We start from the raw sequence: 11609 nt of genomic DNA, 5'->3' as shown, positions 1-11609 counted from the left end.
AGTTGGAGTCTCACTCTGTCACCCAGACTGGAGTGCAGTGGCCGCTCCCAGCCACTGCAACCTCGACCTGCCGGGCTCTGGCGATCCCTCCACCTCAGCCTTCCAAGTAGCTGGAACTACAGGTGCGCGCTACCACGCCCGGCTAATTTTTTGATTTATTGTAGAGATGAGGTCTCGCCAAGTTGCCCAGGCGGGTCTTGAACCCGCAGGCTCAGGCAGTCCACTCACCTCAGCCTCCCAAAGGTGCAGGATTACAGGCTGAGCCACCGAGCCCGGCTTGACTTCATTCTTAAACCATTATATGGTTCTATATCACATAAGTGGTACTTTGTTGTTTCTAGTTAAATGATTATTAATATTTATGATAATAAATATTAAAGTTAGTATTTTATTCTAATTTTTTTTTAAATATGGTATCTGTGATAGATTTTACCTAAGTATATTGTTTAATGGTTCACTATATTGGAAAACAAAATTATTGATTGAATATTTATAACCATAAAATATAGTTCCTATTTCTATAAACTTCTTTTTGTTGTTTTGGGGTTTTTTGAGTTGGAGTCTCACTCTGTTGCCCAGGCTGGAGTGCAGCGGCACGCTCATGGCCACTGCAGCCTCTACCTGCTGGGCTCAGGCAACCCTTCTGCCTCAGCCTTCCAAGTAGCTGGAACCACAGGTGCATGCCACCACGTCTGGCTGATTTTTTTTGGTTTATTATAGAGACGAGGTCTCGTCGTGTTCCCCAAGCTGTTCTCAAAACACTGGGCTCAGGCAATCCTCTTGCCTCCGCCTCTCAAAGTGCTGAGATTACAGGTGTTAGTAAATTTCTGCTTTAAAGAATACTCTTTAGAACATATAGAAAAACATTTAAACTAAATATTTATTAGAATTTAAAATTTCATTTGTTGAAAATGTAAATGATAAATTTTACTAAGTAATTAAGATCCTTTACTTTTTTTTTTTTACAGAGAAGGAATTGTAAAAGATATGGAAGTTTGGGAATCATCAGGGCAGTGGATGTTTTCTGTTTATTCACCAGTGAAAAAGAAATCTAGTATTTCAGGTAACTAAAAAATTGTGTGTTTTTTAAACTGTTATTTTCTAAAGCCAAACCATGCCAAATAAAGAAAACAGTTACAAACTTAGCTACAATTAGAAAAGTTTGGATATTATTTAAAGTATTTGAGTATTCTAGCTGAACTTCATAATTCAGAGACTGAGATTGGAGAATATAGTTCTTTTAAGATACCTACTTCACATGAAAAGACAATTCAGTCAGGAGCCACCACAATTTAAATTCTGTAAGCCCGAGCAGAGGCACTGCTTTCTTGGTTCCCTATCTGTACAACTTCAGAACCTCTCAGCTGCCCTCAATGAAGAGAAGAGTCATATTCTGCCTGCCAGTAAGGCCTTGACTACCTGGTTCTAGTTATTTTTCATAAAGTTGAGGCCTCTTCTGGAGATAATGTTTGAAGGTGAGGAGTCTTAGCTGAACTACAGGGATAGCATTTTTTTCGAATACTCCTTTCTTTTCTCTGACAATATTTATTGCCAATGACAAAATTCAAGCTTTCAAACAAAAATTAAAACTATAGAAAACTTGCTGGGCGTGGTGGCTCATGCCTGTAATCTCAGCACTTTGGAAGGCCGAGGTGAGAGGATTGCCTGAGCCCACGGGTTCAAGACCAGCCTAGGCAACTTGGCAAGACCTCATCTCTACAATAAATCAAAAAATTAGCCAGATGTAGTGGCGCATGCCTGTAGTTCCAGCTACTTGGAAGGCTGAGGCAGAAAGATCACCTGAGCCCAGCAGGACAAGGCTGCGGTGGTGTGAGCATGTCACTGCACTCCAGCCTGGGAGACAAAGTGAGACTCCAACTCAAAAAAAAAACAAAACTACTGCTTGTCAAATTTTGGTGTAGTATCAAAGAAAAATGCCCACAGTTATCTGAAAAAGCCTTTTAAGTTTTCTATTTCCAATCATATGTCTGTGTAAGTACAGGTTTTCTTTACTTGTCAACCATACAGCAGAATGAATACAGAAGCACAGATTAGAATCCAGCAGTCTTCTATTAACCCAAATATTAAATACATTTACAAACAGAAAACAATGCTATTCATTTCACTAAATTTTTATTCTTTGTTATGAAAAAATTTTTTTATTTTAATGGATATGTCATTAGTTTCTTATTTTTAAATAAGTTCTAAACTTCTCAGTTTTCATTTCAAATGTGGTCATTATCAGTATATGTAACCCATGTAAACAAAAGCTCTTTGAGACTCTTAGTGATTTTTAAGAATGTAAATGGATCCTGAGACCAAAAAGTTTGGGTACTTCTGTCCTTAGGCATTATATGTTAATGAATTAACCTTTTCTGTGCAGCTAGAACACTATTTTTGTCCCATCTTACAAGAATTGAGAAAATAGTCACTCAGATCATTTTCTGTGTTCTGTGTTTCTGATGAGGAACTCTAGCTGAGCATAGCTGGAAGGAACAGATAACCAGGGCTAGGACAATGTTTGCTTATGATAGTGTGGTCGTCTGTTGCTAGGAGGCAGTATTAAAGCTGAGTCCTGAATGAAGAGAAAGGTATAAGTTAGGGGAAGATTTGGGGAAAACAGTTCTGGCAGTAGGAACCACTAGTGTGGAGCCCCTGAGGCGGAAACGAGGCTGCCAGTGTTTGAGGACTACTGAGGCCTAGATCACTGGAGGAGAGTGAAGTAGGGAGAGAGGATTATGACAGAAGGCCAGAGAGAGAACCAGGGGCCAGATCATGTTGGGCCTAATTGCACTGGGCAAGCGGCTATAAAGAGCTTTAAGCGGGAGAGGGATAAGATCTGATTAGAAAAAGCTTACTCAGGTTGCTGTGTGTGGGGTGGGGAAAGGTGTTTTGGGAGCAGAGGTGGGGAGACATGTCAGGAAACATTGCCACTGCTGACTGGATTTGAGTTATTAGCAGTGGAGAGGAATAATTGGTCAAATTCAAGTTCTATGTTGGAATTAGAACCGGCAGGAATGCAGATTGATTAGATATAGGGAAAAGAGAAATTCTAGGTGATTCCTGGGTTTTTTGTTTTTGTTTTGCCTAGACCGTTAATAAAGAGGGGGAAGACAAGTCATTAGAAGGAATCCAGGGTTCTGATTGGAATATTTAGTTTTTTGTGTTTATTCTGACGTAGGTGTCCTTGGAATTAGTGACATCTGGGTTACAAGGAATTCTTTGTAGAAAATATCCTGAACATTTTTTTTCCTCTTTTTATTTTATTTTTTTTGAGTTCGAGTCTCACTCTGTCACTCAGGCTGGAGTGCAGTGGCACACTCATGGCCACCCCAGCATCAATCTGCTGAGCTCTGACTATCCTTCTGCCTAAGCCTAAGTAGCTGGAACTACAGGCGCACGGAACCATGCCCAGCTAATTTTTTTTTTTTTTTTTTTTTTTTTGAGTTGGAGTCTCACTTGGTCGCCACAGCCTCGCCTACTGGGCTCCTGCGATCCTTCCGCCTCAGCCTTCCGAGTAGCCAGAATTACAGGCACGTGCTACCACGCCCGGCTGATTTTTTTTTTTTTCCTTTTGAGTTGGAGTCTCACTCTGTCGCCCAGACTGGAGTGCAGTGGCCACTCCCAGCCACCGCAGCCTCGCCTGCTGGGCTCAGCGATCCTTCCATCTCAGCCTTACAAGTAGCTGAAAGTACAGACATGCGCTACCCACACCCAGCTGATTTTTTGATTTATTGTAGAGATGAGGTCTTGCTGCCCAGGCGGGTCTCGAACCCGCGGGCTCAGGCAGTCCACTCACCTCAGCCTCCCAAAGGCGCGGGATTACAGGCTGAGCCACCGAGCCCAGCTTTTTTTTTTTATTTATTGTAGAGATGAGGTCTCGCTGCCCAGGCAGGTCTCGAACCCGCGAGCTCAGTCAATCCACTCACCTCAGCCTCCCAAAGGTGCGGGATTACAGGCTGAGCCACTGAGCCCGGCTACCAGCTAATTTTTGATTTATTGTAGAGAGGAGGCCTTACCAAGTTGTCTGGGCTAGTCTCAAAGCCACGGGCTCAGGCAGTCCACTCACCTCGGCCTTCCAGATTGGTGGGATTACAGGTTGAGCCACTGAACCCGGCCTTTTTTCCTTTCTTAATAAGTTTTCCCAATTATAAGACTCATAGCTCTTGCTGTAGAAAACTTAGAAAGTACCAAAATATGTAAATAAAATAAAAATTGCCTGATGACACAGAGATAACTATAACATGTTAGTATATTTCTTTCAAAACACACATACACAAACATACGTCTTGTTTATATAGAGAGTTGATCCTTGAACAACATTGGGGTTAGGGACACTGACCCTCTCTGCACAGTTGAAATTTCACTCATCGCTTTTTGACTCTCCAAAAACTTAACTGCAAATAGCCTACTGTTGACTGGAAGCCTTACCGGTGACATAGTCAGCTAACACATTTTGTTTGTTATATTTTTGTTTGTTTGCTATATTTTTATATACTGTATTCTTACAATAAAGTAAGCTAGAGAAAAGAAAATGTTATTAAGAAAAATCATAAGGGAAAGAAAATACATTTAATATTCATTAAGTGGAAATAGATTATCATAAATATCTTCATCCTCATTTTCACGTTGAGTAGGCTGAGGAGGAGGAGGAAAGAGCAGGGGTTGGTCTTGCTGTCTCAGGGGTGACAGAGGCAGAAGAAATCCCTGTATAATTGGACCCTTGCAGTTCACGTCTTTTGTGCAAGAGCCAACTGTGTGTGTGTGTAATTAGGATCATACTCTAGTTTTGTATTCCACTTTTTGGTTTTCAGTTTGTCTCTATTACTAAAATATTGTAATGAATATCTCTACACATGACACCTTTTGTTTATATATGTAGTTATTTCCCAAGGTTAAATCTTAGAAATTGTATTACAAGTCACAGGATGTGAACATTTTTCAGGCTTGTGATGCTTATTGTGCTTATTGACAGTTTTCCCCCCAGAAATGTTGTACCATTGAAATTCCCTTAACAATTTAGGAGAAGATACATTTCACCACATTCTGAATAACAGTGAATAATAGCTTTTAAAATATTTTGCCAGTCTGATAAGTAAAGATTTAATCTCTTTTAAGTTACATTTTAGGATTTAACTTTATTTCTTTTATTCACTGGCCTTTTGAATTGTTTTGTGAATCACCTGTTTTTTTTGTTTTGTTTTTTTTTACCTATATTTATTTATTCTTCCTACTGATCTGTGAGAGGTATGTGTACTAAGGGCTTCTCTTGTCATGTATGTTGCAATTATGGTTTTCCTAATATATTGTTTGCCTTTTATGTTGTTATTGTTGTTGGTTTTTTAAATTTTGGTTTTGTTTTTGAGTTGGACTTTCACTCCATCACCCAGGCTGGAGTGCAGTGACATGCTCCCGGCCACTGCAGCCTCGACCTGCTGGGCACAGGCGATCCTTCCACCTCAGCCTTCCAAGTAGTTGGAACTACAGGCACATGCCACCATGCCTGGCTAACTTTTTGATTTATAGTAGAGATGTGGACTCAGGCAATCCTCTTACTTTGACCTCCCAAAGTGCTGGGATTATAGGTGTAAGTCACTGTACCTGGCCCTCATTTGCCTTTTAATTTTGCTCATTGTAGTTTTTGGTGGAATTTTTTCTTTGTAAAAATTTGAATGTAAGTGTAGTTAAGTCTTTTTTTTTTTTTTGAGTTAGAGTCTCATTCCATCATGCAGGCTAGAGTGCAGCGGCACGCTCGCAGCCACCCCAGCATTAACCTGCTAGTCTCCGGCAATCCTTTCGCCACAACCTTCTAAGTAGCAGGAACCACAGATGTGCACTACCACGCCTGGCTAATTTTTTTTATTTATTGTGGAGACGAGGTCTCGCCAAGTTGCCAGGGCTGGTCTCGAACCCGCGGGCTCAGGCAATCCACTCGCCTCGGCCTCCCAAAGTGCTGGGATTACAGGCTGAGCCACCAAGCCTATCCTAGTCAAATCTTTATTTTTCTTTTCTTTGCTATTCCTTCTACTCCACTTATCTTTAGAAAATTCTTCCCCATTCAAAGATCATATAACCAACTATATTTTATCTTAATTTTATTCTTTATTAAACATTACATAGGGTGTAAGCTTTATATTTTTGCCTTATGATTATGAAAACTTTCTAATAATCAACATTAGCTGTTTTCTTGTTTAGCACCTCTAGCCTTACTATCACAATTATTGATATTTATTTTAAAGATTCCAATTGATTCCTCACTTCAGGTTTTACAGACATTTCACCAGAGGAGTTGAGACTTGAATACCAGAACTTCTTAACCAGCAATAACTTACAGAGTTATGTAAGTTTGTTTCCTATTCATCTACCTCAGTAATCGATATGCTGTTAATTACTGTTTTCTGTGTTGTGGCTTGCTCGTGTTTTGGCAAAACTGATGAGGTCTATAATTTTTTTTTTTTTTCAGAGAAAGGCTATTTTTATTTTCTAAATGACTTTCTTTGAACTTGGTTTGTTATCTAAAATGATAACATTTTTGCTGCGGTAACTAGGAATATCATTATTTTGTTACAAATTATTTAGCAGTCTCAGAAATCAAACCTGTCATCAACATTTGACAGACATTTATTGAGAATCTGTTATTGCAGGTCCAGTGATGAATGCTAGAAAAACACATTTAAATAAGTTGCAGTCTATTATACAGATTAACATCCTCACGCATCAAATATCAAAAACTCAAAAATCTGGACTAGAATAAGTTGGGTACCTGAGGGAAACAATATATATGCTGTACTTTTGTTGTTGTCTGCAGTCATGATCATGCATTTCAATTTACATACATGTCCACTTCCCATCCAGACACAACAACTCTGTGCTGCCAGATACTTGTGATTATTAACCAGGTGATACAAGGCATTGAAAAACAAGAGGTAGCCGGCCTCGGTGGCTCAGCCTGTAATCCCGCGCTTTGGGAGGCTGAGGTGAGTGGATTGCCTGAGCCCGCGGGTTCAAGACCTGCCTGGGCAACTTGGCGAGACCTCATCTCTACAGTAAATCGAAAAAATTAGCCAGGTGTGGTAGCACGTGCCTGTAGTTCCAGCTACTTGGAAGGCTGAGGCGGAAGGATCGCCGGAGCCCAGCAGGTCGAGGCTGCAGAGGCCGGAAGCTGCCACTGCACGCCAGTCTGGGCGACAGAGTAAGACTCCAACTCAAAAAAAAAAAAAAAAAAAGAAAAACAAGAAGAGGGGACTAGAGCTGGAATACCTTTGGCAAATAGGGGAAGATCAGGGCAAATTTTGCAAGTTATGGACCATAATACAGTTACATAAACTTTTTGTGGTTTGAGCAAATAAATATGTGAAGTTGTTCTTGAAGAAATTAATTTAAACATACTGAGTCATAATGTCTGTCTTCTCTTTTTAGCTGAATTCAGTTCAACAGTTAATAAATCAATGGAGGAACAGGGTAAATGAACTGAAAAGTCTAACTATATCAACGAAAGTAGCTTTGGTAAGTACTGGAGAGTTATCTTGAGGGAAGTGTCTTTATCTGTTGCTTTTTTGCAGAGGATGCTTCTGTATTTAGGAGACTGAGGCGGGTAGACCACTTTAGACCAAGAGTTTGAGATGAGCTGGGCAACAGAGCAAAACTCTGTCTCTACAAAAAAATATACAAAAATTAGCCAGTTATAGTGGCGTGTGCCTGTAGTCCTAGCTACTTGGGAGGCTAAGGCAGGAGGATCCCTTGAGCCCAGGAGTTCAAGGCTACAGTGAGCTATGATTGTGCCACTGTACTCCAGCCTGAATGATAGAGCAAGACCCTATCTCTTTAAAAAAAAAAAAAAATGGCCGGGCTTGGTGTCTCAGCCTGTAATCCCAGCACTTTGGGAGGCCGAGGTGAGTGGATTGCCTGAGCCCGCGGGTTCGAGACCTGCCTGGGCAACTTGGTGAGACCTCATCTCTACAATAAATCAAAAGTTAGCTGGGTGTGGTAGTGCGCGCCTGTAGTTCCAGCTACTTGGAAGGCTGAGGCGGAAGGATCGCTGGAGCCCAGCAGGCAAGGCTGCAGTGACCGGGAGCGGCCACACTCCAGTCTGGGTGACAGAATGAGACTCCAACTCAAAAAATTAAAATTAAAATTAAAAAAAGACTATTTTTAGGGTAAAGACTTTAACTTTGGTAGTACTGGTTTTGAACATTGTGAAGTATTACATAAATTCAAGTATTCAAGATTATCTGTGTTGGAAAAGAAATTATTTTGAAAAATGATACAAATCCACATTCAGACAAATATATACTTTGTGACTGAAGGCCACTTAACATCTGTTCCTTGTCTTATACAGAAATGCCTTAGAAGACATATACCCACTTTTCTCCAAAGATATATGTGGCGTGTTCATTATCTCTGTCAATAAGGTTATGATATTTTTACTCCCATGAAAATTCCTTTTTTTTTAGTTGAGTCTCACTCTGTCACCCAGGCTAGAGTGCAGTGGACAGTCATGGTCACTGCAGCCTCGACCTGCTGGGCTCAAGCAGTCCTTCCACCTCAGCCTTCCAAGTAACTGGAACTACAGGTGTATAGCACCACGCCCCGGTAATTTTTTGATTTATTGTAGAAATGAGGTCTTGCTAAGTTGCCTAGGCTGGTCTTGAACTCTTGGACTCAGGCAGTCCTCTCACCTCTGCCTCCCAAAGTGCTGGGATTACAGGTGTGAGCCACCACACCCAGCAGTATATGCTTTATAAATAACTAGACTCTTGTGCAAGCTAATTTCTTTCTCCTTTCATTTGTTGTATGGTGTTCCAATTTAGCAGGACTTCTTGGAAGTATTCTGTCTTTATGTGATAGGTGGCCTGCTGTCACCATTGATGAGAGCTGGTGGAGAAAGGATGTCTGAGTTCAGACAACTGCAGAATCTTCCTCAGGGCCGGAAGGTCCATGCTCTTTCCTAACTTTCCAGGGCCCCTTCATAGGTGAGGATCTAGGACAGCCCACCACAGCTGGCTTAGCATGTGTCAGTAGCTCATGCCTTCTTTGTGCTGAGTAGTAATCTACTATATGGATATACTACAATTTGTTTATATATTTACCTGTTAATGAATATTACACTGAGAGAGAGAAGCCAGACGCAAAAAAGTACGTGCTATCTGATTCCATTTATCTGAAACACTAGAAAAGACAAGTCTCATATACCTGCACAATGATAGAAAGCAGGTGAGTGGTTGCCTGGGACCAGGCATTGAGAGGGGGTTGACTGGAAAGGGACACAAGGGGACTTTTAGGGGTGCTAGGAGTGTTCTGCATCTTAATTGGTGGCTATAATTTGTCAAACTCACTGAAATAAATACATTAAGTGGGTGTGTTTTATTATATGTAAATCATATCTCAAAAAAAGTTGATTAAAAAAAATGTTATTGGGGCTACCAAATGAGAAGTCACTTTTATCTGTTTGGGTTGATTAGAAAAGGCTTCTTGGAGGGAAGCAATAAGTGAAAAGCTTGAAAGGGGGCTAAGATTTCAGCAAGCAGAGATAAAAGGCATTTCTAGAGTAGGGGAGTACAAGAGCATAAAGTACTCTTGGGGAATGGGAACTGTTCCATGTATTTTAGTGGTAAGCTTTTAATGGTGGAATTGTGAATCTCCTTCAGTTCAAGCATTAGTGTATCCTGCAAAGGTCCTTTTTAACTAATATCTAGATTTCTTGATAAATGCAGATTCAACCTTATAATATAGACACTGAAAAAATATATTATTAAAAATATTTTTCTGATTGTAATATGCACTCATTGTAGAAATTTAGAGAGTATAAAAAGCATGAATAAAATTAAAATTACCCATAATTCATCAGCCAGAAACCATCACTATAACTTATTGATGTGCATTTTTTCTATTCATATTAGTTGAGATTATACTGCTTACACGATATTATATCCTACCCTTTTCGACATCGTATTACGGGGATTTTCCACGTTAAACATTTAACTTCACATTTTTAACGCACATTTTAAAAGTTGGATTTGACTGTTAAGTGTATGGAAAAGTTATCTGAGAATTATTCCCCAAGCACTTCATTATTTATGTACTCTTTTTGAAGCTCCTGGATGTAAAGGATGGAGTAAATCAAGCTGCACCTGCATTTGGATTTGGCAGTAAGCAAGAAACAACATTTGGGTCATCAGGTAAGTGATAAAGTCAGGTAGGACTTTACCAATTTAGAAAAATAAGGTTTTTATAGGTTTCAAATTATAAGCCTCTGGCGCCATTTTAAATCACCTCTGTAAATTCTACCATCTTCCCTTCTGGAGCTTGAAAGAATTTGGCTCATCAGCGTTTGTGAAAGGGCAACCAGAATGGGCATATTCTTTGAAAGACTTCACGGCTCAGGCTTTGGAAGGATGTTTTAGAAATGGCTCTTCCGGAGTTTCATGGGAATACATAGTTGTGGGAGCAGCGCCTTGAGAACTTTCCTGTCACTGTAGCAGCACAGCATGTCCTCTGGTGGCGGTCTGGTGAGATGGGGGCAAGTGAAGGTCCACTCCCTAGTCCCAAGCTTTCTCTCTGGATGAAGGCCAATGACAGTGAAAATCAGGTCGGCAGCAGCAAAGACAGGACAGCAGGGCTTCGTGGGTTTGCTCTGGCGTCTCATTTTCACCTTTCTCTTCTCTTCCTCCCAAAATAAGCTGCTCCACATCCAAACGTGGCAAATAGGGAAATGGACTCAGGAGAGGCACTGTGGTGACATCTTCTGACTGTAACCGATGACTTTCTTCTTTTTCTGTTGGTTGTAGGTTTTCCTGTCACTAGCAGCAGCAGTGATAATGCCCAGAATTTCTGTTTTAAAGCCAGCTCTGGATTTGCCGCTGCCACCTCTGGAAGCCCTTCTGCCTTCGGGAATCCTCCCGTGTTTGGAGCTGCCCCCTCTGCCAGTTCTGCCGCCTCTCCTTCTGCTCCAGCGTTTGGATTTGGGAAGCCTGAAGTCACATCTGCTGCTTCATTTTCATTTAAAAACCCTGCAGCTTCCAGTTTCGGATCAACGGGATTTTCAGGATTTCCACCTTCCTTGGCAGCAGGCCCTGGCGGAGCTCCTGTGGCCCCGGCCTTTGGAAGCAGCAGTGCTGTGGCTGGCTTCGGTAGCCCAGGCTCTCATTCTCACACTGCTTTTTCGAAGCCATCCAGTGACACCTTTGGAAACAGCAGCACATCTACCTCTCTCTCGGCCTCAAACAGCATCATCACAACAGATCGTGTGCTGTTCACAGCCAGGGATAAACTAACAGAAGAAGAACTGGAACAATTTCAAGCCAAGAAATATACTCTTGGGAAAATTCCACTAAAGCCACCACCTGTGGAACTTCTAACTATTTAGAAGGGCAGTTTTAAATACAAAAATGAGTGGTTTTTGAAGTTGTTTTGAATGGTTCATATAAAGGAGCATAGATATATGTATGTACATATATTCACATATACATGTATATATGCATAAGAAATATAAACTTTCAATAATAACTTTAGAGGCTTCAAATTTTAACTTTTTTAGGCTGGGGGCAGCAGCTCACACCTGTGATCCCGGCACTTTGGGAGGCAGAGGTGGGAAGATTCCTTGAGGCCAG

The 11609-nt window shown here is 40.9% G+C and overlaps 1 protein-coding gene across 1 annotated transcript in view; it reads left to right on the top strand.

Moving 5' to 3' along the window:
- The window catches only part of NUPL2 (nucleoporin like 2), a 16292-nt gene extending 4889 nt beyond the window's left edge, over positions 1-11403 (top strand). Inside the window, exons 3-7 of the mRNA XM_008066195.1 lie at positions 969-1063; positions 6264-6340; positions 7420-7506; positions 10094-10178; positions 10788-11403. Coding sequence (XP_008064386.1) covers positions 969-1063; positions 6264-6340; positions 7420-7506; positions 10094-10178; positions 10788-11365 — 922 coding nt within the window. The 3' untranslated portion in view covers positions 11366-11403. The remainder of the gene's footprint in view (positions 1-968; positions 1064-6263; positions 6341-7419; positions 7507-10093; positions 10179-10787) is intronic.
- The last annotated feature ends 206 nt before the right edge of the window (positions 11404-11609 follow it).

Source organism: Carlito syrichta, unplaced genomic scaffold (genome assembly GCF_000164805.1).
Source record: "Carlito syrichta isolate Samal-C Ts95f unplaced genomic scaffold, Tarsius_syrichta-2.0.1 Scaffold308854, whole genome shotgun sequence".
Lineage (NCBI taxonomy): Eukaryota > Metazoa > Chordata > Mammalia > Primates > Tarsiidae > Carlito > Carlito syrichta.
Note: the sequence above shows the minus strand (reverse complement) of the source record. Positions and strands in the feature narration are given on the sequence as shown.